Genomic DNA, 26,918 nt, shown 5'->3' with positions numbered 1-26,918 from the left:
GTGTGTCATTCCACAAACCTAAGAGCCCCTCTTCTTCCTGGTTCACTCCCTACTACCTGTCTACCATGAGGTTAAGAAAGTCCTCCACCACAGGCTCCCGCTCCCTGATGTTCTGCCAGGGCCCAAGGTCAAGCAGTCATAGATTGGGTCCTCTGAAACTGTGAGCCAAAATAAATCCAAAATAAACCTCCCTCTCTCCCTCTCTCTTCCTCTCTCTCTCTCTCTGTTGAGCTGTTTTTGCTCAAGCTAATGCTCTATCACTTAAGCCACACTCTACTTTTGGCTTTTTGGTAGTTAATTGGAGATAAAGAGTCCATGAACTTTCCTGCCTGCGTTGGCTTCAAACCACGATCCTCAAACCTTAGCCTCCTGAATAGCTAGGATTACAGGCATTAGCCACTGGTGCCTGGCTTGTTCCTGCCTCTTTTTCTCAGTCATGGGGTTTGAACTCAGGACCTAGTAACTGTACCTGAGCTCTTTTCTTTGTGGGTTGTGGGGCTTGAATCCAGGCCTGGGTGCTGTTCCTGGACTCTTTTGTTCAAGGCTTGCACTCTACCACTTTGAGCCACAGTTCCACTTCCAGTTTTCTGGTGGTTAACTGGAGATAAGAGTCTCATAGATTTTCCTGCCTAGGCTGGCTTTGAACTGCGATCCTCAGATCTCAGCCTCTGGATAGCTAGGATTACAGGCCTGAGCCAACAGCACCTGGCCGATCCTGCCTCTCTTAAAAAAAACAAAAAAAGGTGTGTGTGTGTGTGTGTGTGTGTGTGTGTGTGTGTGTGGTCTAGAAGAAGCATTTAAACAGAGCAACACAGAAACTATGGAAAATTATGAGTCAAAGAGGAATCTTCTGTTCCGGTACAGGAACAACAGATTAAGAAATATAATAAATCATAGTACATAGGCATTGAATATTATTAAGTAATGATTCATAGAACTACAGTGAGACCAGAAAAATTAAATATTGTAATGAGCCCATCGGATAAAAAGTAAAAATGCAGATGTGCTGAGCAACACAATGGACGAGTCTGGCCATGCTTAGAACCCTGCTCCCAGCCATTAGAGAAAGCACGTGAAACAACCAAACAGCAACCATACTTTGGGCCAGAGAAGAACTCAAGAGTTACTCCTCTGAGCCAGCATCGTACAGACAATGCTCTCTGCTCATAATAGAAAACAAAAGAGAAATAATAGCATTTTTTTTGGTTGGTTGTGAGGCTTGAACTCAGGACCTGGGCACTGTCCTTGAGGTGTTTTGTTTTGTTTTTTGCTCAAGGTTAGAGCACTTGGAGCCACAGCGCCACTTCCAGTTTTCTGGTGGTTAACTGGAGTCAAAAGTCTTACAGCCTTTCCTACCAGAGCCGGATTTGAACCATGATCTGCCTCCTGAGTAGCTGGGATTTCAGGCATGAGCCACTGGGCCACCAGCATACCATGAGATCCTTACCTCTGATTAACCACTCAAAAAATCAGAAATGGAGGGCTGGGGATATAGCCTAGTGGCAAGAGTGCCTGCCTCGGATACACGAGGCCCTAGGTTCGATTCCCCAGCACCACATATACAGAAAACGGCCAGAAGCGGCGCTGTGGCTCAAGTGGCAGAGGGCTAGCCTTGAGCAAAAAGAAGCCAGGGACAGTGCTCAGGCCCTGAGTCCAAGGCCCAGGACTGGCCAAAAAAAAAAAAAAAAATCAGAAATGGAACTGTGGCTCAATTGGTAGAGTGCTAGCCTGGAGCAAAAAGAAGCCAGGGACATCAGGCCCTGAGTTCAAGCCCCAGGACTGACAAAATTAAAAAAAAAAAACACAAAAAACAAAACCTGGCTAGAGGTTTGGCTCAAGTGGTTGAGTGCCAGCAGGGCAAGCAAGTCAAATAAAGGCCCAGAGTAAAAAAAAAACAAACAAAAAAAAACATTAAAAAAAAATTTCTCTCCATGGGGCTGGGGATATGGCCTAGTGGCAAGAGAGCTTGCCTCGTATACATGAGGCCCTGGGTTTGATTCCCCAGCACCACATATACAGAAAACGGCCAGACGTGGCGCTGTGGCTCAAGTGGCAGAGTGCTAGCCTTGAGCAAAAAGGAAGCCAGGGACAGTGCTCAGGCCCTGAGTCCAAGCTCCAAGACTGGCACAAAAAAAAGAGGTTCCACAATGTATATCACTAAACAAAAGCAAATTAAGATGAGGAGCCACTACAACCTATGACACCTAGGCCAAAGTCCAGAACACTGACAGCATCAAGTGTTGACTAGGATGTGGAGCACAAGGAAGGCTTGTTCAACACTGGTAGGAATGCAAAATGGCGAAGTCACTTGGGGTTACTGTTCGGTGGTTTCTTACAGAACTAAACAGCGCTTTTCATATTAACCCAAGGAAGAAGGAAACTTTGATCCATGGGAGAACTTGTACATGGATCTTTATAGTCATTTTATTCCAACCCTGGAAGCAGCCGAGTTTGCTCTGGTTGGACAAGTGTTCCACAAGGCTCCTGCATTAATGGCTTAGCCCGCGCAGGGCACTGCTGGGAGGAAGCGGAGTCTTTAGGGGGTTGGGGCCTGGTGGGAGCTCCTTAGGCCTCTGGGGTGTGTCCTTGAAGGGGACTGTGGGACCCAGCTCACTCTCTTCTGCTTCCTTGCAGCCTCAACACAAGTCAAAAGCAATGGAGTCAGTCATGAACTAGAACCTTCATAACCATGAAACACAATAAAACCCTTTTTTCTTGCTAAGTTAATTACCTCAGATGTACACTAACAAAAGGCTGAGGAACACGTACGTGTCCTTCAGTAGGTGAATGAATAAATAAACCACGATACATCTAGACAATGAAAAATTCTTCAGTTTCAAAAATAAATGAGTTAGGGGTGACATTGTCCAAAAAGAAATGTACTCATTACCTGACTTATGTAACTGTAAGCTCACTGTACATCACCTTTATAATAACAATTTTAAAAAGGGGGGAAAAAAGAGCTCTTAAGCCAGGAAAAGACACGGAGGTCACTTTACTGTATACTACTAAATGAATCTATGCAGTTAAAATGTTCATACTGTATGATTCCAACTCTCCAAGTACAAGACATTCTGAAAAACTCAAAACTCTGGAGATAAAAGGGACCCATGGTTACGGGTGTTGAGGGAGGGGAGAGATGACCAGGCAGAGCAAGGAGGTGGTTTTAGGGCAGTGAAAATTCCTTGTCTAACCCTCCATCCTACATTTATTCAGGCCAGCCACGGGAGATGCAAGAGGGAACCCTGCTGTGAATTGTGAACTTGCGTGATGCTGCTGCTGAGCTGTTTTGGTTTGGTTTTTTCAGCACTGTGATTTTAAACAGAGGGCCTTACATTTGCTAAGTTGGCACTGAACAACTTGAGCCATACCGCCAGTCCTTTCTACTTTATTTTTCCAGATAGCTTTTCAAACCCAGGGCTAGCTTTAGACAGCAATCCTCCCATCTCCAGAGTCAGCAGGGATTACAGGCGTGCCCTACCATCCCCAGCAGATTTTATGTTTTCTGGAGATAGGACCTCACATGTGAAGGTGGGCGAGGATGACAATGCAGAGGGGGCCCGGGGGACACAGAGGAACTTCTGTACCTTTCTCTTTGTTTTTTGTTTTTTTTTGGCCAGTCCTGGGCCGTCAACACAGGGCCTGAGCACTGTCCCTGGCTTCTTTTTTGCTCAAGGCTAGCACTCTGCCACTTGAGCCACAGCGCCACTTCTGGCCACTTTCTGTACATGTGGTGCTGAGGAATCGAACCCAGGGCCTCATGTATACGAGGCAAGCACTCTTGCCACTAGGCCATATTCCCAGCCCCTGTACCTTTCTCTTGACTTTGCTATAAACCTAAGTCTTCTAAATAAGTACATTTAGAAGTAAAAGCAAAGTGAATTTAAACAGAAATTAGAAGAACTGATGATAAATGAACTAAGCAATTTACTTATAAAGGTAAGGGGTAATAGACCCAACAAAAGCAAAGAAATATTCTTAAAAGGAGGGAAAAGAACCAATAAATCAATACAGTAGAAAGTTAAAAACAAAGTATTTAAAATAATCAACAAGTGGGCTGGGAATATGGCCTAGTGGTAAAGTGCTCGCCTCATATACATGAAGCCCTGGTTTTGATTTCCCAGCACCACATACATAGAAAAACGCCGAAAGTGGCACTATGGCTCAAGAGGCAGAGTGCTAGCCTTGAGCAAAAAGAAGCCAGGAACAGTGCACAGGCCCTGAGTTCAATCCCCAGGACTGGTAACAAAAAAAATAAAATAAAATAAAACAAAATTAATCAAAAATTAAAACTGAGCTGGGTGCCCTGTGGTTCATGCTTGTAATCCTAGCTACTCAGGAGGCTAAGATTTGAGGATCAATGTTCGAAGTCAGCCCAGGCAGCAAAATCTGTGAGACTTTTATCTCCACTGAACTATCTAAAAAGCCGGAAGTGGTGCTATGGCTCAAGTGGTAGAAGCCTAGCCTTAAGTAAAAAGAAAAAAAAAGCTCAAGAACAGTGCTTGTACTTTGAAAAAAAATGAGAAAAAACAAGTCTCTAACAAGTCTGATCAAGATAAAGAGGGCTGGGAATGTGGCTTAGTGGTAGAGAGCTTGCCTTGCCATGCATGAAGACCTAGGTTTGATTCCCCAGCACCACATACACAGAAAAAAGCCAGAAGTGGTGTTGGGACTCAAGTGGTAGAGTGCTAGCCTTGAGCAAAAAGAAGTCAGGGACAGTGCTCGCTCAGGCCCTTCATTCAAGCTCTAGACTGGTGAGAAAAAAAAAAAAAGACAAAGAGAAGAAACAACACAGAAGGAAAAGGAAAAATAACTATAGCTAGAAAAGAAATCTGAAGCATAATAAAGATATCAAAGAATAATAAATGTGATAATTCAGATAAACTGTATATAATGCATTTCTAGGAAGCCATCAAAGTTGACAAAGGAAAAATGAAAAAAAAAAAAAGACTACAAACAACTAAATTCATTGAAATAGTCATTCAAATTCTCATCACCCTGCCCCAAGCATCACAGACCTTGGCATTTTGTAGTTTTAGCATATTCCTCCAGTATTCCAAGGAATTTACCATCTGTCTTTACAGGTCATTCTAAAGGTAAGGCCAGGCACAGTGACACAAATCTGTAAGCCCAGCCACTCAGGAGGCAGGGGTAGAAGGACTGTGGCCGAAAACCGGTGCTGGAACCTCCTCCGTCCAAGTCCAATGTTATTTCTTAGACCCGGGTGCAGCTGGGTCTCAGATTTGGATATGGAAATCTAATGACTCATAAAAAAAAACATCCTAAACCTCCAGAAGAGGGCAGAGCGGCCTCTGCATCTGGTCTGGAACACGAGGGCCTCCAGCGCCCTCTGCTGGCCAGGTGGGCGGGCTGCAGTGTGGAGCCCAGGAGGGAAGCACAGGACCAAAGTGAGTGGACAATGGGACCCAGGAGCTGGGCGCTGGTCACTCACATCTGCAATCCTAGCTACCCAGGAGGCTGAGATCTGAGGATTGTGGTTCAAAGCCAGCCTGGATAGTCCCTGTGAGACTCTTATTTCCAATTAACCACTCAAAAGTGGAGAAGTGTCGGTGTGGCTCAAGTGGTAGAGCACTAGCCTCGAGCACAAAGGGGCTCAGGGACAGCGCCCAGGCCCTGAGTTCAAGCCCCACAACCAACACAGATATGCTAAAAGTCAAGGAAAACAAGAGGACTCGGGAGGCAGGGAGGGAGGACTCGACATGTCCTCAGGGAGCAGGAGAAGCGAGCTGACTCAGACCAAGGCGGGAATGAGAATGGAGGATCCTGTCCCAGAGCCATGCCCATGCCGCTTGCCCACCCTGCCGCCCTTGATTCCACCCCAAGCTCAGGAGCCTTCCCTGCCTCCCCACTCGGGGCACCCTGGAGCTCAGGGAGCTTCCTAGGCCTCAGAACCATGGGACTTCTCAGATCTAGTCCTGTTTTGCCTAGAAACACAGCCAGCCTGCCACCCCCCAGAAGCTTCTCTTTATCCCCAAACAGACCCAACACATGCCTGCCAGTCACACACACACACGCGCACGCACGCATGCACGTACACCCTGGGCACGTACATGCTGGATCAGCGTCTCCACGATCTTGTAGCGGTCTGGCATGTGGGTCACCATATCTGTCATGTTGTCCTCAGACGTCCTCACCAATGTCGGCCCAAACACCAGGGCCAGGTTCCGAGGCTCCATCTGGGCGGGGGAAGAGGGCAGGCCGGGGTCGATGCTCTGAGCTCTCACCCCCACCACTGCCCCCTTCTCCCCCTTTCCACGCCCTTCGCCCCATTCCCAGCTGTCCCTAGCTTAGGGGATAGACCTCATGCATGGACAACGAGGGTGGCCTGGCAAATAGAGAGCAGGCCAGACAGCCGTGGCCCGCCTGTGCACCTCTACAGGCTGGGCCGGGGGGGGGGGTGTCTGTGCCCACTGTTGGGGGGCCCTGGCATGGGAGTTACGGTGGAGGTCCCAAGGGTATTAGACCCAGGAGAAAAATCATCACTTTCCTTTTTTTTTTTAAAAGGTGCTTGATCGGGAAAAGGCGGGGACCTCAGACCTTGAGCTTGATCACTTGATCAGAGGCCAGGTCTCCTTCACACGGGGCTTCTGGAGGCCCTCCGTGCTTAGCAAAAGCACTGGCGGCCATGCAGCAGGGGGTGAGGGCAGGCATTGCTGATGAGGCCCCAGTAAGCCCTGGGCTCCCCCCTCCCCCATTCCACGCCAAGCCCACCCACCTTGTTCTTCTCCGAGTGGTCGGCGATGGTCTTGAGATGGCCTACGAGGAACTTGAGCGTCTCATAGTAGTGTCCCGGGAGATCGCGAATCTGGGGGCGGGGGAGGGGTAAGAGGAGGGGGGGCAGACTATGACAGATGCCCCCATCCTGACCCCACCCTGTCCCCAAGGGTGTCCCCCCTCAGAGAGGCTGGAATCTACTCTCTGTCCCCATGTCTTTGGCACAGATGGGGACGCTGAGGCCCTAAGAGGAGAAGGGGTCCCCCGGGGCCTCTCCTGCCCTCCACCCCACGTCTGCCCACCGGCACCCCATGGCTCACCAGCTTCCGCAGCGTCTTCATCCGCTCCCTGGAGTCTTCGATGCGGTTCGCCTCGATGAAGTCGTTGTATTTGTCTAGAACGCAGGGAGGGTTCCTTAGCGGGCGCGGCACCCCCGCCACATCCCTGCCACAGGGCACGGCTTGGTGCCCATGCCAGTCCAGCTTTGAGCCCTTGAGTGTCTGTCTACAGCCCAAGGCAGCTCGGGTGCGCGCCTGACCTGGGCAGCCCAGGGTGTCCATCGGGGAGGAAGTGAGGCGTGAGCCGCATGGTGATCTGGGAAGGGCCCCGTCCCCCTCTCCAGGACAAGCCGCAGGGGCGCAGCAGGTCAGCACAGTCAGGAGAGCCTTTCCGACGCTTCCACCTGCGCCCCCCCAGCTCCTGAAGTTCCCCACGGTCCCACGCAGGGGACCTCACAACGAGCCAGGAGGAGGCGGTTCTGACCGCTGGCTGGGGCTGGGCGGGGGCTGGGTGGGAGAGCCCTGCTTCGCTCACACGAGAGGCCCTCGTTGCGCCTCCAACACCAAAATACAAAATTTACCCGGCTGCGTACACGCACGCCGACAGCCAGGATGCATGCTCCTCCGTGTGGGTTAGGGTCTCATTATGGAACCCAAACTGGCCTAGGATTCGCGATCCTCGGCCTCCACCTCCTGAGTGCTGGGATTACAGACAGGCCCTACTATGGCCAGCTCATTTTCAGTCTCAAAACAGAAAAGTTAAACTCAATAAATGAAAATAATTTAAACTCAATATGGACAGTATTAGAAATACTTTTGTACAGATGTTTAACTTTTTTTTCTTCCCAGCCCTAGGACTTGAACGCTGGGCCTGGGCACTGTCCCTGAGATCCTTTTACTCAAGGATAGCACGCTAATACTTGAGCAACAGTGTCACTCCTGGCTTTTTTTTGTAATCTATAAGAGGTAAGAGTCTCACAGACTTTCCTGCCCAAGCTGGTTTTAAACCTGGATCCTCAGATCTCAGCCTCCTGAGTAGCGAGGATTAAAGGTGTTAGCCACTGGCACTCAGCTGTTTAACTTTGATCACCATGGTATAACTATGTAAGTGAATGTCTTTTAGTGGGGAAACACATTTATGTACTTAGAATAACCAAGATCTTTGTAATCTATTCTCCAGCTGATCAGCAAAAAAATAAAACAGTACTATATAGAAAGTAAAAAGAAAAAACCTGAAAAGTTAAGAGGAAAAATGACAAACCAGAGTAAATATTTCCAAATACTAACAAAGGGTTCAAATCTACAATATTTGTTCCCACAAATCACTACTGAAAATGACAAGCCAGCAGAAAATGGACATATAGTGTGGGCAAGCAATTGCAGAGGAAAGAGAAAAGGCTAATAAATTGACACAAAGAGCTGAGGGTGGTGATGTGTGCCTGTAATCTTAGTACTCTGGGGGCTGAGGTAGGAGAATCCCAAGTTTAAGGCCATCCAGGACTTCAGAGTGATTCTAGGACATGCTGGGTTTCTAAGCAAGACCGTATCTTAAAAATAATCAGCAAGAAGAAAGGAAGATAAAGAAGACTGTCAAAATAGACTACTTGAGCCAGGTGCTGGTGGCTGACACCTGTAATCCTAGCTACTCAGGATGCTAAGATCTGAGGACCACAGTTCAAAGCCAGCCTGGGCAGGAAAGTCTGTGCGACTCTTTATCTCAAATTGACCACCAGAAAATCAGAAGTGGCCCTGCGGCTCCAAGTGGTAGAGTGCTAGCCTTGAGCAGAAGAGCTCAGAGAGTGCACAGGCCCCATGACTGACAAAAACAAAAATCCTAATGCAGAGAGATTTAATCTCCCTGGTAATAAGGGAATTCACTGAAAACGAGATTCCATTTCCTCCACGGACTAGTAAAAGTTTAAAGTATTAATAACAAGGCCAGATGCCAGTGGATTATGTCTATAATTCTAACCACTCAGAAAGCTGAGATCTGAGGATTGAGGTTAAAAGCCACCCTAGGCAGGGAAGTCCATGAGACTCTTATCTCCAATTAACCACCAAAAAAGCCAGAAGTGGAGCTATTGCTCAAATGGTAGAACATTCCTAGCCTTGAGCAAAAAACTAAGGGACCGCACCCAGGCCCTGAGTTCAAGCCACAGTACTGGCACACACAAACACATAAATTACTAATAGCATTAGTTAATGCAGGACTCCAGGTTTGACCCCCACCCCCCCAGTACCTCTAAGAAAATAATAACTTAAAAGGTGAATTACATCCAAGCTGATGGGGAAGTGGAAGACACACTGGTGGGGGTGGGGGTGGGAGTGAGAGCGTGAATCAGCCCCCCCCCCCCCCCCCCCCCCCCCCCGCAGCCTACAGTCTGACTGTAGCTCTCAAAGATACTCAGCGGAATACGGATGCAGCAATTCCATGCCGCCTAACCCAGGAGCACAGCGCTGGGCGGGGCAGGACACCCTCCAGGAAAGTCACTGACTAAGGCAGGGTTTGTAATAGCAAGTATCTGAAGACAATCTAGACGCTTACCCGGAGAGGAGGGATTAGAGAAATGACTGCCTCTCCAGTCTGCAATCCTAGGAGGTGGATTTAGAAGAATGAAGTAGTGCTTTCTGCGGGGACGTGAATGAATCTCAAAATTACAACCTTGCCTTTGTTATGAACTAATCCGGGGGTGTGCTGCGGCGTGTGCACACCAGTGCCTGGGAATGAATGATGCTCATCTTTTCCCAGTTTCATGTTGATAACTTTGGGGTGTTTTTTTTTGGGGGGGGGAGGGCTTGAATTCAGGGCCTGGGCACTGTCTCTGACTTCTTTTTGCTTGAGGCTCATACTGTGCCACTTGAGCCACAGCTCCACTTCCACCATTTTTTTGGTAGCTAATTGCAGATAAGAGCTTCACAGGCTTTTTTGCCCAGGCTGGCTTTGAACTGGAATCCTCAGATCTCAGCCTCCTGAGTAGCTAGGATGACAGGCATGAGTCACGGGTGCCTGGCTAATGTTGATGACATCTTGGTGGTGGTTTAGAATAAGTCATAGTGGGGGGTGTTTACACCATGGAGATTGAAATAGGCCACAGATCACGGAATTCCCCCAAGACAGCCAGCCCTGAGGTACTTAGCAGCACACGGCTAAACACAACTGCAAAGCCCACGTAGGCACAGGTGCCACCCATGTGCACCGGGCAGGAAGGAAGCGACAACTGTTAACAAGAAACTCAGGACCCGGTCAAGAACTGAGCTCAGTGGTAGAATCCTGGCTCTGCCACACACAGGCTGGGGGGCCCCTGGGCAAGTCACCTGACCTCTCTGAGCTTCCTTTCCCTCTTCTTGTGAAGGAGTAGGACTGGACACGTAGCCAGTGTGCGGGAAGGGTGGCCTCGGGGAGGGAGGATAGGGGAGAAGGACAAGGACCTGATTTCTCGCTTCACATCTGTACCAGCTCAGGGCCTGAGCACTGTCCCTGGCTTCTTTGTGCTCAAGTCTAGCACTCTGCCACTTGAGCCACAGTGCCACTTCTGGCTTTTTCTATATATGTGGTGCTGGGGAATCGAACCCAGGGCTTCATGTATACGAGGCAAGCACTCTTGCCACTAGGCCATATTCCCAGCCCCAGCTCAGTGTTTTATACAAACGTGGGGGTCGTGTGTGTGTGTGTGTGTGTGTGTGTGTGTGTGTGTGTGTGTGTATCCTCTCACTACACCTCCCACTTCCGTCTCTCACTCACCATCAGTGAAGAGAGGCTCAGGCAGCTTCCGGAAGAAGGACTTGAGCAGGCTGCTGATCACATTGAGGTCTTGCCAGCGCTGGGGAAAGAAGGAAAGCCATCAGACCGCATGTTGATGCGCCTCAAGTATCCGAGCCCCCCCACTTGCAGGTACAGGACCCGCCAGGCCTGCCCGAGTCACCAGGCTTCCCCAGCAGCCCAGAAAACACACATCTGGCCCTAGGAGGCCTGTTACTGAAAGTCCCAGGGACCTTCTCTGGGCCAGGCCCTGTGGGGGGCAGAAATGAGCAGGAGCCACCCACATAAACCTGCCCTCAGCACCTCTGTTGGGCCAGCAAGGACCAAGCTGGGCTCCTGCCTCCTATGGCGGCCCACCCAGCGAGAGTCACCGACCTACCTGAAGCCTACGTGCTCACGGCACTCCTGGCTCCCCCGCGTCTCAAGCCCTCTGCACATGCTGCCCCCTGTACTAGAGTTCTACTCCCTCGCCCTCCACATGACTGCTTCCTCATCTCATTTCTTTTCTTTTCTTTTGTGCCACTCCTGGGGTTTGAACTCAGGGCCTGGGCACTGTCCCTAAGCTTCTTTTGCTCAAGGCTAGCACTCTGTCACTTGAGCCACAGCGCCACTTCTGGCTTTTTCTGCGTATGAGGTACTGAGGAATCAAACCCAGGGCTTCATGCATAGCTAGGCAAGCACTCCACCATTAAGCCACATTCCCAGCCCCACCCTTTTGTTTTCTTGTTTATTATTATCACCCACGGAAGGGGAGGAAATATCAGTGGATCCAGCCAGGAATGTTGCTCAATTTCCTCCATTAGGAAGGATACATAATTATTTTCTCCCAACTGTCAACAGTGCCAAGGTAGAGAAACCCTGGTGGAAATCAATGGCCGAATAGAGCGGGTGGCTGCCCCCTCCGTCCACAAGGGGGCACCATCGCCCCATACCATGGCCAAGTCAGGCCCGAACACCCTGCCATCCTGCCTCGGTGAACTCCTGACCAGAAAGCAAATGGAAAATCCTCAACAAAGAGACCCCAGGGGCAATGTGCACACTCATCACAACTGAGCTGCAGTTCAACGCTCGACAAAATTCCCAAATAACAGGCTTAACACACAACACTGAGGCCCGGCAAGCCCCACCGCCAATGACATCTATGACTGACAGCACCCGGAGCCTCTTGGTGCCTGGCTCAAATCAGCCCTCCCTCCGGCTCTGGGGGCTCTGACTCACTGAGTGCTGGCGTGCCCAGCCTGGCTTCTTCCTGCTGGCCCTCAGGGATGGGTTCTCCTCGCCTCACAGCTGTTGAACCTGGGATCCTATCCCATCCTTCTAGCCTCTGTCCCCCAGCTCACCCAGCCCTCTGGGTGCCCCCCTGTGGGCCTCACACAGAACTGGTCCTGGAAGGCCTGCTGCCCGTGCTCTCTCTCACAGTAGCTTCCTCCCTCATCCCAGTGCCAAGTCCTATGTGACATGACCCCAGGCCGCTCTCTGTTCCACTCAGTCGGGAGCCTGCAGTGACTTATCAATGGAGACGTGACCTGACTCAGCCCCTGTCCCTCTCCAAACTCTTCCCCGCCTGTCAGAGGCGCATAGTCATGTCCCCGGTCTCCAGTCCCCATGTCTACTGTTCCTGCCCCTCCTTCCTCTCTCTGCAGCCAGCTCTGGGACTGGATCTCTCCTGCCTGTTGCCCTCCTGACCCTCAGTGTTTCCACCACACCAGCTATCTTCTCACACCTCCCCTGGTTGCTGTCTACTGGATCGAGGTCAAAGGCTTCACCCTCAATAACGCTAAGACCAGAAGATGCGTCCATTCTGTCCAACCATCCGGTCCTACTCTGGGTTCTGGGCAGTGCCGTCATCCCTTACCTGGACTGCCTTCCTCTGCGTCCTCAGAGGGCTCAGCTGCTGCCGCTACCCTGATTCCCACGCCAGTCTCTCCCTGGCTCACACACAGGTCTCCACTCATACCTACACGTCTTCCCTCACCCTCTCAAGGGCAAGAAGGGGCTTTGTGGTCATGGTACCTTCATGACTCAGATTTATGGTTTTCTAAAGCATCTTTTTCATCAAAGCCTTTGTGGTCATGAATGCCCAAGGTGAGCTGGGCACTGGTGGCTCACACCTGTAATCCTAGCTACTCAGGAAGCTGAGATCTGAGGATGGTGGTTCAATGCCAGTCCAAGTAGGAAAGGCCATGGGACTCTTATCTCCAATTAACCATCTAAAAACTGGAAGTGTGCTGTGACTCAAAGCGGTAGAGTGCTAGCCTTCAGCAAAAAAAAAATCTCAGGGACAGTGCCCAGGTCCTGAGTTCAAGCCCCATGACTGACAAAAACAACAACAAAAACCCAATGTGACAGGTAGAACCAAAAGGGCAGCTCTAGTTCCAACCAAGATGGAGGTCCCCATCTGTCCTTGACTTCCCTCAGCCTCTGAAAAACCTTAGGATGTTGGGGATCAGAATTTGAGAACCCAGGGGCTGGGGATATGGCCTAGTGGCAAGAGTGCCTGCCTCCTATACATGAGGCCCTGGGTTCAATTCCCCAGCACCACATATACAGAAAACGGCCAGAAGTGGCGCTGTGGCTCAAGTGGCAGAGTGCTAGCCTTGAACAAAAAGAAGCCAGGGACAGTGCTCAGGCCCTGAGTCCAAGCCACAGGACTGGCCAAAAAAATAATAATAATAATAAAAAAATAATTTGAGAACCCAGAGGCCTGCTACCAACTCCTAAGTATGGTTGTCCGCTTTCCTGAGCAGGGTTCATCTGCCCGCCTCACTCCCCATGCCGCAAGCCTCCTTCCCAAGCCCCCTTCGGCTTGTGGAGTGCTCCCCTTCCTCTAGGCCAGGGGTCTGTAAACCCCCATCTGGTTTTGCTTGCCCCCTGGGCTAAGTATAGCTTGTGCATTGTTTTGTTGTGTTTTTTTTTTTTGGCCAGTCCTGGGCCTTGGACTCAGGGCCTGAGCACTATCCTCCCTGGCTTCTTCCCGCTCAAGGCTAGCACTCTGCCACCTGAGCCACAGCGCCCCTTCTGGTCGTTTTCCATATATGTGGTGCTGGGGAATCGAACTGAGAGCTTCATGTGTAGGAGGCAAGCACTCTTGCCACTAGGCCATATTCCCAGCCCTAGCTTGTGCATTGTTAAAGACTACAGTGAGAAGAGGGAGGGAGAGAGGGAAGAAGAGAGGGAGAAGAGAGAGGAAGGAAAAAAGGGAGGGAGGGAGGGAGGAAAGGGAAGGAGGAACAGAGCAAACCAAAGCCTGACATGTTTACTAGCTGGCTCTCTCCCAGAATTTGTTCATTCCTAGCAAACATTCCATCCGCGCCGTCACCAGCTGTCCCACTGCCTGGACCTCGAACTTGGCTCCCACTGGCTGTGGTGAGTCCTGGGATCCTAGGTTCTGCCAAGACTGCCATGTGCAAGCCTCTGACCTCTGGGCTAGGACTGAATTTCTGGGTGCCCTCAGCCTTGGGAGATGGCCAGCTGAACGGGCAGGGCCCCAAGAACGCACCCCGCTGTCTATGGAACTGTCCTGACAGGCCCCTCCCACCAGCCCTGCCGCACCCACCTCATCCTGCAGGTTGATGTCACCCGGCCCTCGGTTGAGCTGCTCCTGTAGACTGGACACCACGGCATTGTTGCCGGGCACCCGGTAGATGCCGGTGGACTCCAGCCCCCGGGCCTCCACAATGCGACAGCAGGCGGCTACAATCAGGGGGACGCGCTGGGGACACAGGGAGGGGGTTAGGGTTAGGCTCTGTCTGCATCCAGACAGTGGCTCCATGCCACCTCCAGAATGAGCACTGGCACTGCACCACGGAGCCAGAGGGAACAGGGCTGGGCCTCAGCGCTGGGCTGCGCCCTCCTGAGGATCTGGACAGGGCGCAGGGCTGTCTCCACGTCCCCCGCAGCCCGGCCTCCAGGCCTCCGTCTCCCCTGCCCTGCTGCTCTGGAACGAGACGGGAAAAGAACTCACCTGGTTCTCTGTGGCGGGCTGGCACTCCTCCAGCCGGATGCCAAATGCCCTTGGGGTGACCTTCTTGTTCTTCTTGATGATGTTGATGCCCCAGGGGGCTTTAGGGGCAGCAGCATTGTCATCTGGGATGGAGGAGGCAGAGAGGGCTAGGATGAGCTGGGGGAGCCCAGACCGGTCACCCACATTCACTGTGACACTCACACACGTTGGCACATAGGGACTTCACTAGAGAAAAGTATTCAGGGGGCTGGGGGTGGGGCTAGGAGACTAGAGCCTCCCCTCCCCCAAAAAGTCTCTTGAACTGGCTTCAATCCTCAACCCTCAGGTCTCAGCCTCCTAAGTAGCAAGGAGTACAGGTGTGATTCGGTAATCGAGCCAGCGCCCAGCTTAGTTTTCTATTTGTTTGCCAGTCCAGAGTTTGAACTCGGGGCCTCACACTCGCTGGGCTTGCTTGCTTATCTGGCGCTCTACCACTTGAGCCACACCTCCAGCCCCGTATTTTGCAGGTTATTTTTAGAGGTGGAGTCTTGTAGACATTTCTATCTGGGCTGGCTTTGAACAGCCATCCTCTGGGTCTCCACTGATGCCTAGCTCCAGGTTGTTTTTTGAGATGGAACCTGGCTAACTTCGCCCAGGCCTGGCCTCTGCCTCTGATCTTCCATGGCTGCCTTGCAAGTGGCTGGGACATCTAAATATACAGAGATGGACACGGCTATCTGCAGGGCAGGGTGAGCCTCCCATGCCGTCCCGGGCTGGGATGTCACAGAGTGGGGATCAGGCTCTCGGCTCTTCCAGCCTGGAAACCCCTCAGCACCGCCCAGGCTCACACGTGCGGATAGGCGCCCTGAGGAAACCCTCGGCGCCCCTCCACACACCACCAGCCACCTTCCTACCCTTGCTCCCTGCAGGCTGCTCTTGAGTCCGGAGGCCACGGGCTGCACTCTGCTTGAGGAACTCAGACTTGAGGCCCCCCAGGCCCCGAGAGCCCTTCGGAGAGGAATCAGCTTTGGGCCCAGAGCTATGGCTGTGAGAAAAAGGAAGAGAGGAGTCTTCAACAGGGCGGGCCTAGCGTGCCGCCCACCCCAGTCTCCTGCCCCTCGGTGCCTCCCTCCCATCCTGAGGCCGTTCCTCGTGCCTGCGTGGGGAAGTGGAGACCTTCCACGCCCTGCCCCAGGCTGGAGATGAGCCAGGAAGACCCTTGCTGCCCAGACCTTCCCCCCCTCCCCCCCCACCCCCAGAAGGCTGCTCCCTGACAGCCGAGCCTCACCTCACTTTGCGGTAATCATTAAGCTTCTTGCTGATCAGAGCTTGGTTGGCACAGCCGGGGTCCTGGAGCAGGAGAGAAGAGAGCGGCCACATCAGCACCCACATCCTGCCCACCACACAGCTCGTCCCTGGCCTTGGCCTTCCCTCTTTCCTCTCTCGCAGTCTCAGGGTCTGTGAACAGCACAGGTGCGGCTGGGTGCCCCCGGATAGGCCATGCTGCCTCTCCGAGCCTCAGTCACCTCAGCCATAAATACGGGGCGGCCCACAGGGCGATCTCAGGGTTGGGGTGCAGAACTGTGCACGCTGCACTTTTTTATAATCCCGGTAGACCTGAGGGCAGCTACTGTGGGTGCTGAAGAGTGACACAGGACCCCCTTGAAGAGGCCCTGCTGGGGACAGCATAACCAGGCCTGGGGAGCAGAAGCCCGATTCCAGGCGCTTGCTGTCCCCACGGTGAGGAAAGTATGCCATCTTGAGGAGGGCAGGGCCTAGTCGGCCCGAGTCCCCAGCAAGGGGGCTGTGTCCCAAGGGCCGGGCCTAAGTGCCTCTCTCCCATGGCTAGGCAGGTGCCCACATCCAACCTCAACCCCAATACCCTACCCAACTGTGCAGGCGGGCAGGGCACATTTGTGCGCATGTCAGCTGGGGGTGGGGCAGGAATTCAACCCAGAACCTTGGAGTGTGGCCCTAGCTCCCAGAAGGGCTACCATCCAACCACTGCCAGAGCACGTGGCTCGGCCTGCTGCCAGAGCCCAGGCCTCCTGGCCCCCTCCCAAGGCCGGTGCTCAGCCCCTGCGGCGGGGCCGGCCCTGCTGCAGCCTGGACAGGGGCGCCTCGTTCTAGAACCCGCTCCATGGGAGACTCAGCTGCCTGCTCCGCTGGCCTGAAACTGACCTCTCCGTACCAGGGCCCGCCCCGGGCTGTCCTGACCATAGTAGTAATTACTGTCCTGACCGTAGTTGTTATTGTTCCTGGCGGCTACTGAACCCAGGACACCGGGTGCTCTGGGAGCACATGAACTCAGGTGGCGAGTAGTAAGGTGAAGTCTGGCTAGTGTTTGGTAAAGAGGAAGTGAGGCTCGGAGAGGCAGCCCTGTCCTGCCCGGCCCTGCCCTGCTTTGCCCTGCTCTGCTCGGCCCCCACAGCCCCGCTGGGGCGCAGGCCCCGGGCCTCACCTCGCCCTCGGCCCTGCTGTTCTCCCGGATCGCTCTGATCCAGCCCAGCATGTCATCCCGGTCCTCAGCCTGAAAGAGATATTCACAGAAGTCAGCGGTGGTCAGCCGGAACACGTGCCTCCTCTTGGTCTCGCTGTAGGAGATGTCCACCAGGCAGGAGCCGATGCAGACGGGCGCCGCCTCGTCCTCACCTGCGCCGGCCGCCGCAGCCCCCACCGCCGGCCCGGGCTCCCGCCGCTCCTTGCTCAGGGAGAGCGAGCGCGCCCGCAGCGCGGCGTACACCCGCTTCCACTGGCGCAGGCCGCTGCCCGCTTTCTGCAGGGAGACACGGGGGAGAGACGGGGTACAGGTGAGATCCGGGCCTGCCCCCCCTCCGGGGCCCCAAGCTGAGGGGCCAGGGGCAGCAGGCCCTGGATGGCAGCGGAGACAGACCCCCCCCCCAACCTGCCCCACATCAGGGGCCCCAATCGACCCAGCTGCACCTGGGCAACCTCTTCCCAGAGGCCAGCACCGCCACCCAGGCAGACGTCTAGCGGGGCCTGTAGAGGGGCACACAGGCCCCGGCCAGCTTGACCCTCTTTAAGTAAACATTGAAAGCCATTCCTGGTATATGCCCCACCCCAGCTACGCCGCCCTGCATGGAAAAACTGGTCAGGAGCTGCCCACGCTCGGGGAGGGGCTGTCCCCAATTCTTTGCCGGTCCCTCATGACTCCACTTAGCACCCCCTGCTTGGAAGCAGCTCTCAGGAGTGCCTGAGACCACAGTGGGGCCATTACCAGTGTCTATTTCCTGCCTCTGCCCCTGCCAAAGCATGGCATGAGGGGCTCCATGTTCTGGCTTTTCTCTACCGACTCCTTCTTGGGCTCCTGCACTGCCCCCTGCCCATCCTGATACACAGTTCTCCACCAAAGAACCCGCCCCTTGGGGGCATCTGTCTAGAGCCGCTAGTGGGTAGAGGCGGAGGATGCTGTTGCACACCCCACCGTGCCTGGATGACCTCTGAAGGTCAGAGGGCTGCCCTTGAAGACGAGGCTCCTGAGCATCGATCGTGCCACCTCTCCCCTCCCTCCCTGCATGCCTCTAGTGGAGACCTCAGAGCTCTAAGCCCGGTCTGTCTGCTGGGGGTGGGGGGGACCCCCACAAACACAGCCCTGGCCCACAAGTCGCCCCAGCCCCGTCCTGAACCTCTCCCGGCCGGCTCCCTCCGTGCCCATGTGTCCCAGAGGCGCTCCACTACAAGGCTGAGGCTTCTCACCCCCAAACCTGTTTTCCTTCCCCCCGCCCCCTTTGGCCTCAGTCAATCCACCCAATTGCCCTGAAACCTGGGAGTTGCCTGTGACTCCTCCCCTTTCCTCGCCCTTGATGTCTAACTCCTCAGGAAGCCACGGGTCTACGACTTCCACAGTATCGCTCGTCTCCACCTTCGCCACCACCATCTTGCACGCAGCACCACTGGCACGGATCCTCCCAGGTCCCCCTCACCTCGCCAGCGCTTTCTCTAGCCTGCAGCTGTGCCATCCTTGCCAAAGGTTAAGGAGCAGCAACCTCTCATGGAAGCCCATGGCCCTGGAGCCAAATCCAAGGTCCTCTGAGGTGCAGGCCTGTCCCCTCTCCCAATTCATCTCCTTCCTCCATTGCTAAGCTGCCGGGCCTTTGCCAGTGAGCTGCTGAAATCTTCCTGTCCTCAGGACCTTCGCATTGGCTGCTCCCTCTGGGGGAGCAGGTCCTAACTCCTCTCTTACTTTTGTTTGCTAGGGATCAAACCCAGCTTATTGCACATGCCAGCAAGGGTTCTGCCACTGACCTGTGCTCCTAGTCCTGGGGGGGTTTCAAGGCAGTGTCTAGCTGGCCCGGGCTACGAACGAGGCCTCCTGCCTCTGCCTCTACCTACCCCTCGCTAGGCTTCCCTCACTTCTTCATGTGGCTGCCTTCTTCTCACCCTTCAGATCGAGCTCCAAGATTATCAACACCTCCTGGATAAAGCCTTCTTGGGCTTTTTTTTTTTTTTTTTTTTAATCAGGCAGGGGGTGGGGAGAATTTGAACTTGAGGCCTGGGTGCTGTCCCTGAACTCTTTTGCTCAAGGCTAACACTCTACCACTTTGAGCCACAGCACCACTTCCAGTTTTCTGGTGGTTAATTGGAGATAAGGAGTCTCATGGACTTTCCTGCCCTGGCTGGCTTTGAACCATGATCCTCATATCTCAGCTTCCTGAGTAGCTAGGATTACAGGTATGAGCCACCAGCACCCAGCTTCTCTAGCTTATTTTTATTATTATTATTATTTACAGGGATTATTATACACAGGGATTTGAACTCAGAACTTTTCTTTCTTTCTTTATTTTTTTGGCCAGTCCTGGGACTTGAACTCCAGATCTGGGCACTCTCCCTGAGTCTTTGTGCTCAAGGCTAGTGTTCTACCACCAGGGGTGCAACTCTAATTCCACCTTTTTGTGGTTAACTGGAGATAAGAATTTCATATCCTCTGCCCAGGTGAACTCAGAGCTTGGTTTGCTAGCAGGTGTTCTACCACCTGAGCCACACCCCTCACCCGTGTTGCCTTTCTTGCTTTTGTGCCGGTAGCAGGGCTTAAACTCACGCTCTTGCTCAGCTTTCATGCTCACAACCGACCCTGCCCTCTGAGCCACACATCCAGTCCAGCGTTTTGCTGGTGAACTGGAAGTGGAGTCTCATAAACTTTTTTTTCCTAGGCCTGGCTTCAAACTTCAATTTTCCAGGTCTCAGCCTCTTGGAGAGCTAGGATTGCAGGTGTGAGCCACCAGTGCCTGGCTGCTTTCACCCTTGAATAGGATCTCACTTTTTGCCTGAGCTGATCTGGACCACAATCCACCCCAGGGAGGGCTCCATGCAGTTGCCCCGCCCCCTGTTTAAGTCCGCACCCAGTACCTGCATTACCTAGGTAACTGGCACACCTGGAGGCAGTTACCTCCCCCTTCTCTGAGGTCACATCCAATCCACCTGGCCAGACCTCCCTCCTTTCCCTATATAGTCCAGCTCAACACGGTCCCCATTCTCTTTCCTTTTCTCACGAACTCTCTCTTGCTCTTTTCTCTCTTTTTTCCTTTCTTCCTTCCCCTCTGTCTCCCCATGCTTCCATCTTATGTGGGCTGGAAGTTTGCTTCCCCACCCCCCCTGCCCTCCCCCCGGCCCAATAAACTCCTTTCTGCCTGAACCATGTGGCGGGTTTCCTTTCTGGTGAACCTTACACTGGCTACAGGTCCTGTGTAGCTGGGGTGACAGACACAAGCCACTACACCCAGCCTTTTATAGAGTGAATGATGAGTCACAGGTGCCTAGCTTAGGTCTTGAGAGCTTTTTGCCCAGTCTGGCCTCTAACCACCATCCTCCCTATCTCAGCCTCCTGAGTAGCTAGCTGGGACACAGGTATGAATCACCTCACTAGATCTAGCCATTTCCCCCCTAAAGGCAGTTCCACAAATCTCAGGCCATCCTGGTTGTGGATTTCTCCAGTAAATGGCTGGCCAGTTATTGAGGGCAAGAGCTCATCTGTCCTCTTAGCTCCAGAGCCCAAAGCCTAGAGCCCAGAGCAGGGCAGGTATACACCGATTTGACTGATTAAATAGGTTGATCTTTGGCATGTCTTGAGGGTAGGGGATCCATCTCCCTAAAGACAGAAGACAGGGCGGACACAGTGGACACGTGGCCTCCTTTTGGGGTAATCTTGAGCAGTGAGCCCTGCCGGCCCTCACAGAACTCCTGGGCTTAGACAGAGATGCCCAGAACAGGGACCGCAGCCCGAACAACTGGACTTTGCTGGGCAGAGTCCTAGAGAACCTGGAGACTCCCAGAGACCCTCAGGCTGAACCAGCTGGACTGCCCTGGACACACTGGGCCCTGGCACTGGTGCCCCCTGCTGGTGGAATGAGAGTTCAGCTGAAGTCTTTGTGGTGGCACCCTGCTCGGTGCTGGCTCTTCCTGCAGGAATGGTACCCCACGTATGCTCACGTCTGGTGAGCGCTGTCTGAAGGAGGCTGGGACTGGGAGGGGAAAGGAGGCTGGAGCAGGTGACATCAGGCCGCTAAAAGGGACACAGGATGGATTCACGATACCCTTCCTCTAACCTGCTTCAAAAGTGGCATCTGTTGGGGCCAGCAAAGGAGTGGACGCTCCTTGTGCTCCTCAGTGCTGGTCAGTGAGCAAACAGGACCAGCGCCTATCCCTGCCCAAGAAACAGGGAAGCCAGGTGGCCAGGGGCCACCCCTGGGGGGAACAGGTACCTGGGAGATGGAGCCAGCAGCTCTGGGAATATCTGCCCCCCTCCCACGCCTCCTCTCACACCTCAGATCGCAGGCTGCTTAATTGTAGCTAAGAGTCTGATGGACTTTCCTGCCCGGGCTGGCTTCAAACCATGATCTTCAGATCTCATCCTCCTGAGTAGCTAGGATTACAGGCGGGAGCCATGACACCCAGCCCAGAACATTTCTATCCCCTTCCTGCCTCAGCTTTCTGGGTGCCTGCTTCCCCCACCCCTACCCTTCCCTGCTGAACCTCCTGAGCCCCTTTCCTGACAATCTGTGCACTTGTCTCTGTTGTGATTGGGAGCCCCAGGGGAAGGGCTGACTGGCTCCCTCGCCCTGTGTCCTTACAACCTGACAGGAGGCTGAGCGAGGGATCTTTAGCATTGATTGGGGTAAGGGCCAGTCCCACTCCATCTCCACCAATAACACTTGGAGAAGAAGAATATTGTCCCATCTTATAGATCAGAAAAGGGAGGCTTAAGGAAGTGAATGAGGTCCCCAGAGCCCTGAGCTTGAGGACATGGCCAGGGCAAGAGCTTCAAAGCGCATTTCACTAAAAACACACGCTGGGGCTGGGAATGTGGCCTAGTGGTAAAGTGCTCACCTTTTATACATGAAGCCCTGGGTTAGATTCCTTAGCACCACATATACAGAAAAAGCTGGAAGTGGCACTGTGGCTCAAGTGGTAGAGTGCTAGCCTTGAGCAAAAAGAAGCCAAGAACAGTGCTCAGGCCCTGAGTTCAAGCCCTAGGACTAGCAAAAAACAAAACAAACAAAAACACACGCTGTTCCCAGGTGGAAAAGTCAGATCAGAATATTCAGGTTCCACATCTATGGATTCAACCAACCGTGAACCAAAAAAATATGAGAGAAAGACTGTATCTGTACTGAACTGTACTGAACTGTACTGAACATGGACGGGCGTTTTCTTGCCATTATCCCATAAACAACACAGTACAATAGCTATTTACTTGGCATTTACATTGTATCAGGCACTGTGATTTAATGGGAAGGTAGGCAAAGGTTAGATGCAAGTACCACCCCATTTTACAGAAGGAACCTGAGTGCTTGTGGACTTTGGACATCCACAGCGGGGCCTCAGAGATGACCCCCTTCTTGTCTAGTGGCAGTAAGGCAGAACAGCAGCCCCTCAGACCCAGGGGCTGCGAAATCTTTTGCTTTGATAATTTCTTTCACTTTCTTTCTTTTTTCTTTCTGTATGTGGTACTGGGGCTTGAATTCAGGGCCTGAACGCTGTCCCTTAGCTTTCTGCTCAAGGCTCTATCACTTAGACACAGCTCTACTTCTGGATTTTATTTATTTTTTATTTTTTTGTGGTCAATTGGAGATAAGAGTCTCAAGGACTTTCCTGCCTTCAAACTGTGATCCTCATCTTTCAGCCTCCTGAGTAGCTAGGACTATTGGCGTGAGCCACTGCTACATCATTTCTTTTAATCCCAAGCAAGAGGTTGAAGAACAGAGATTACAGACAGGACACTAAGTCACAGTGAGGCCTAAGACAAGAGTCAAACCTAGGTTTTCCTGCTGGCTTTGTATGGATGCTGAGAGATAAACAGAAGCCTGCAGAGGAATGCAGAGGAACCTCTGCCTGAGATTCATGCCCTAGGCTCCATCTTCTCTTAGGAGTCCTGCTTGCCTTCCCTCCACAGCCTCCCTATCTCCTACTCCTAGGCCTCAGGTTCAGGCCTTCCATCTTTCACCTAGGTCTTTGTAATGAATTCTAACTGGTCTTCTTCTAGTTCTCTTCCTTCCTTCCCTTCTTTCTTTTTTTTTTTTGCTAGTCCTGGGGCTTGAACTCAGGGCCTGAGCATTGTCCCTGGCTTCTTTTTCTTTTTTGTTTACTCAAGGCTAGCACTCTACCCACTTGAGCCACAGCGCCACTTCTGGCTTTTTCTGTATATGTGGTGCTGAGGAATTGTACCCAGGGCTTCATGCATGCAAGGCAAGCACTCTACCACTAGGCCATATTCCCAGCCCCCTTTCTTTCTTCTTTCTCTCTTTCCTTCTCTCTCTCTCTCTCTCTCTCTCTTTCTTTCTTTCTCTCTCTCTCTCTTTCTGTGGTACTGGGGATAGAACTGAGGATCTGGAGCTTTCTAGGTTAAGTGCTCTACCACCTGAGCTATACACCTAGTCTTTTTGGCTTTAGATTGGGTCTCCTTTTACCCACCAGCCTGGATATAATCTTCTGACCTCTGCCTTCCAAGCAGCTGTGATGACAGGCATGTTCCGCCACACCGAGCCTCTATGGTAGTTTATAACCGGTCTTTGTGTGTGTGTGTGTGTGTGTTTGGACAGTACTGTGGCTTGAACTCAGGGCCTTGAGGTCTTCTTTGGCTTGTTTTTTGTTTAGGGCTGACACTCTACTAATTGCGTGACATCTCCAGCCTAGCTTTTTGCTGGCTGATTGGAGATGGAGTCTCCTGGACTTTTCTGCCTGAGCTGTCCGTTCAAAGCAACCTTCTGAGTAGCTAGGATTACAGACCCCAGCCAGCGCCTGGCCTAACTGGGCTTCTTTCTTTCTAAGCCACCATCAGGAAGTGATGTGCCTCTGAAAGCTCTAACTCTCCTCAAAGGCCCCCTCCCTGAGGGTTTCAAGTGCCCTGAGAACGAGATGACCAAGCTGCTGCAGTCCCAAGAAGATTGGCCTCTGCTCTCCGCCTGGGCTTCAGCTCCTCTGTGATTGCCTTAATCTTTTCTCATGAGCTCCAGTGGCCGTTTTCAGAGAGGCCAACTCAAATCATGGTACGTTGGTTTGTCAGGATTCCAAACACCGCTTGATCAGCTCCACCCATCCCACAGCAAAGACCTCCTCTCTTGTAAACCTTTTTGTGAGTTCTTTAATTCCTCCTTCCCTTGGAAGTCCTTCCCAGTCTCTAATCTCTGTCCTTCATGCTACAGGCTAAGCAGGTTCTTTGTCGCTTCACAGGCTGCAGAGTAGGTAGGTGTAGGAGTTGCTGGAGAGTTCTGCCAAAGCCAGCTTCCATCCACCCCCACCTCATTCCTGGCCCACCTTACCTTCCCCTTCTTGGTGAGGATCTGCTTATAATACAACCAGCCTTCTCTCCTGATATCGCTGAAGGTCGCATCCGAGAGGTCAGAGGTTGAGTGTCGCTTCGAGGGGGCATCAGCGTCTTCGGAGGTGCCCCAGCTATCCAGAGACTGCAGGGAGACAACAGGGGGCAATTTAGGGTGGCTTCCACAGTACCAGCATCGCAGGAACCCCATGAGCCACCAGCAGCCACGCGGCCCTGGCCAGTGTCTGTGCCACACTCCGAGGCGCTGTGTGACCTCGTGGGCCTTGCTTGTGCTGTGAGTCGCTGGACCATTTGTGTTAGGGTCATGAGATGTAATGGAGAAGCCATAAAGGAGGAAAGGCCAGCAGACTGCAGGCCTCACCACGCCAGGAGAGCCAATCTGGGACCTCCTTTAACTTTATAGCCTGAGAAGAATTAAGGAAACAGAGGAAGCGCTTGTGTCAACAAGGAGCTAAGTAAATAGGGGAAGTGGGAACAACAACAGACTGTGAGAAAAGCAGGTAGCTGTGTGCACAGGAGCACCAGGAGGAAGCCACAGTGTCAACAAGACTCAGTCACGGGAGGGGGGGGGGGGACACCGGCCAGGGAGAGTTAAGTAAGCAGAGGAAGTGATAAACAAGCCAGGTGGCAATATCTTGAACGTGTTAAAACTCAAGACACGGAGGATTTAAATCAAGATGGCAAGATGGCTTTTGAAGTCCATAAATAATCCAGAAGAGGGGCTAGAGGTGTGGCTCAAATGGTTGAGCGATAGCGGCAGGTACTGAGTTCAAGTTCTGGTCTCAGACCTAAAAAAGAAAGAAGGAAAGAAAGAAAAGAAATAATAATAATAGGGGCTGGGGATATGGCCTAGTGGCAAGAGTGCTTGCCTCCTACACATGAGGCCCTGGGTTCGATTCCCCAGCACCACATATACAGAAAATGGCCAGAAGTGGCGCTGCGGCTCAAGTGGCAGAGTGCTAGCCTTGAGCAAAAAGAAGTCAGGGACAGTGCTCAGGCCCTGAGTCCAAGGCCCAGGACTGGCAAAAAAAAAAAAAAAGAATAATAATAATAAAGCCAGGGTTGGCATTGGCGTTCATGCCATTCAGGAGTCTGAGATCTGAGGATTACAATTGAAAGCCATTCAGGGCAGATACATCTGTGAGATTTTTTTTTTTCTTCTAATTAGCCACTAAAAAGTTGTAAGTAGAAGCATGGATCAAGTGATAGAGCACCAGCAATGAGAGAAAAAGTTGAGCAAAGAACACAAGGCCTTGAGTTCATGCCCCTGGTACTGGCTAGTGTACACACACACACACACACACACACACACACACACACACACACACACACAGAGCTGTGGAGTATGGCGCGCATCTCAGTGATAGAGAGCTTGCCTAGCATATGTAAGGCCTTAGTGTCATCCTCAGCACCACAGGAAGGTGGGGGGGGGGGGGAAGAGAGAGAGAGAGAAAAAGAGAGAGAGTTATGGCTGGGCGCTACTGGCTCACGCCTGTAATTCTACATACTCAGGAGGAGGCTGAGATCTGAGGATCTCACAACTGAGCTCTGAGCTCATGGCTCTTATCTCCAAAAAACCAGAAGGGGAGGTGTGGCTCAAGTGGCAGACTGCCAGCCTTGAGTGAAGAAATCCAGTAGCCAAATAGCCGAAAGATGAGCCTTGTGGTTTGGGAGTGGGGCCTCTAGAAAGGGGTTCTCCAGATGAGGTGAGGGACAGGCTCAACGTCCTGAGGAAGGAGGTGCAGTGTGCAGACCAAGCCTGCAGAAGCAAGGTGGGTCGGGAGGGGTGGGGGGGGGGGTTGTGACACGAAAAGGAAGGACACAGGAGCCCGAGTGGCTCCCCCTGGGGTCTCAGGAACCACGGCGCCTGCCCTCACCCACGGCTGTGCTCCCGGCCCTCCCTGCCGCCCTCCAGAGCAGGCACAGGGGCGCCCCGGCCGCTTACCCCGTCGGTGAAGAAGCTTCGCAGCATCCGCAGGCTGGGGACGCGGTTTGGCAGGCGCCTGGGGAGCAAGGGCCGGAGGTGAGGGCTGTGGGAAGCACGGTGAGGAGCTCACTCTCTTGTCACCCACCCCGTGTGCCAGGGCCGGGGGAGCAGCGGGAGGGGGGGGGCCCGGATGGCGGAGGCCGCCCCGCCCCACATCCGCGCGGCACAGGGCCTCACCGCAGCGCCCGGCCTTCATCCCGGAACGTGTTGAGCCCGTCGTCGCAGGACTTGGAGCGCTCCGTGGTGATGGCCAGTAGGTAGGAGGAGCGGCGACCAGTCTTGATGCTGCCTGCAAAGCCACCCCACAGCGGGCCTCAGGGGCTGCGGCGCTGGGAGGTCCAGGCCGCCCAGAGCACCCCCCATTCTGGGCAGGGCCACGAGGGGATTCTCTCCACAGGGCCCAGAGGAGCAACACCCGG

The 26,918-nt window shown here is 53.0% G+C and overlaps 1 protein-coding gene across 6 annotated transcripts in view; it reads right to left on the bottom strand.

The window, feature by feature from the left end:
- Positions 1 to 26,918, bottom strand: part of Arhgap23 (Rho GTPase activating protein 23) — a 72,175-nt gene that overhangs the window by 9,515 nt on the left and 35,742 nt on the right. For 4 of the 6 annotated variants that reach the window (XM_048365637.1, XM_048365633.1, XM_048365636.1 and 1 more), the window contains 12 exons: positions 26,677 to 26,788; positions 26,458 to 26,542; positions 24,493 to 24,636; positions 17,178 to 17,492; positions 16,005 to 16,066; positions 15,631 to 15,761; positions 14,738 to 14,859; positions 14,330 to 14,485; positions 10,756 to 10,834; positions 7,056 to 7,129; positions 6,737 to 6,826; positions 6,072 to 6,197 (listed from right to left, as the gene is read on the bottom strand). In XM_048365637.1, the coding sequence (XP_048221594.1) occupies positions 6,072 to 6,197; positions 6,737 to 6,826; positions 7,056 to 7,129; positions 10,756 to 10,834; positions 14,330 to 14,485; positions 14,738 to 14,859; positions 15,631 to 15,761; positions 16,005 to 16,066; positions 17,178 to 17,492; positions 24,493 to 24,636; positions 26,458 to 26,542; positions 26,677 to 26,788 (1,496 nt within the window). The remainder of the gene's footprint in view (positions 1 to 6,071; positions 6,198 to 6,736; positions 6,827 to 7,055; positions 7,130 to 10,755; positions 10,835 to 14,329; positions 14,486 to 14,737; positions 14,860 to 15,630; positions 15,762 to 16,004; positions 16,067 to 17,177; positions 17,493 to 24,492; positions 24,637 to 26,457; positions 26,543 to 26,676; positions 26,789 to 26,918) is intronic. The other 2 variants (XM_048365635.1, XM_048365634.1) reach the window with 2 other exon arrangements.

This window comes from Perognathus longimembris, chromosome 17 (genome assembly GCF_023159225.1).
Source record: "Perognathus longimembris pacificus isolate PPM17 chromosome 17, ASM2315922v1, whole genome shotgun sequence".
Lineage (NCBI taxonomy): Eukaryota > Metazoa > Chordata > Mammalia > Rodentia > Heteromyidae > Perognathus > Perognathus longimembris.
This window is presented reverse-complemented; position numbering and strand designations above follow the sequence as displayed.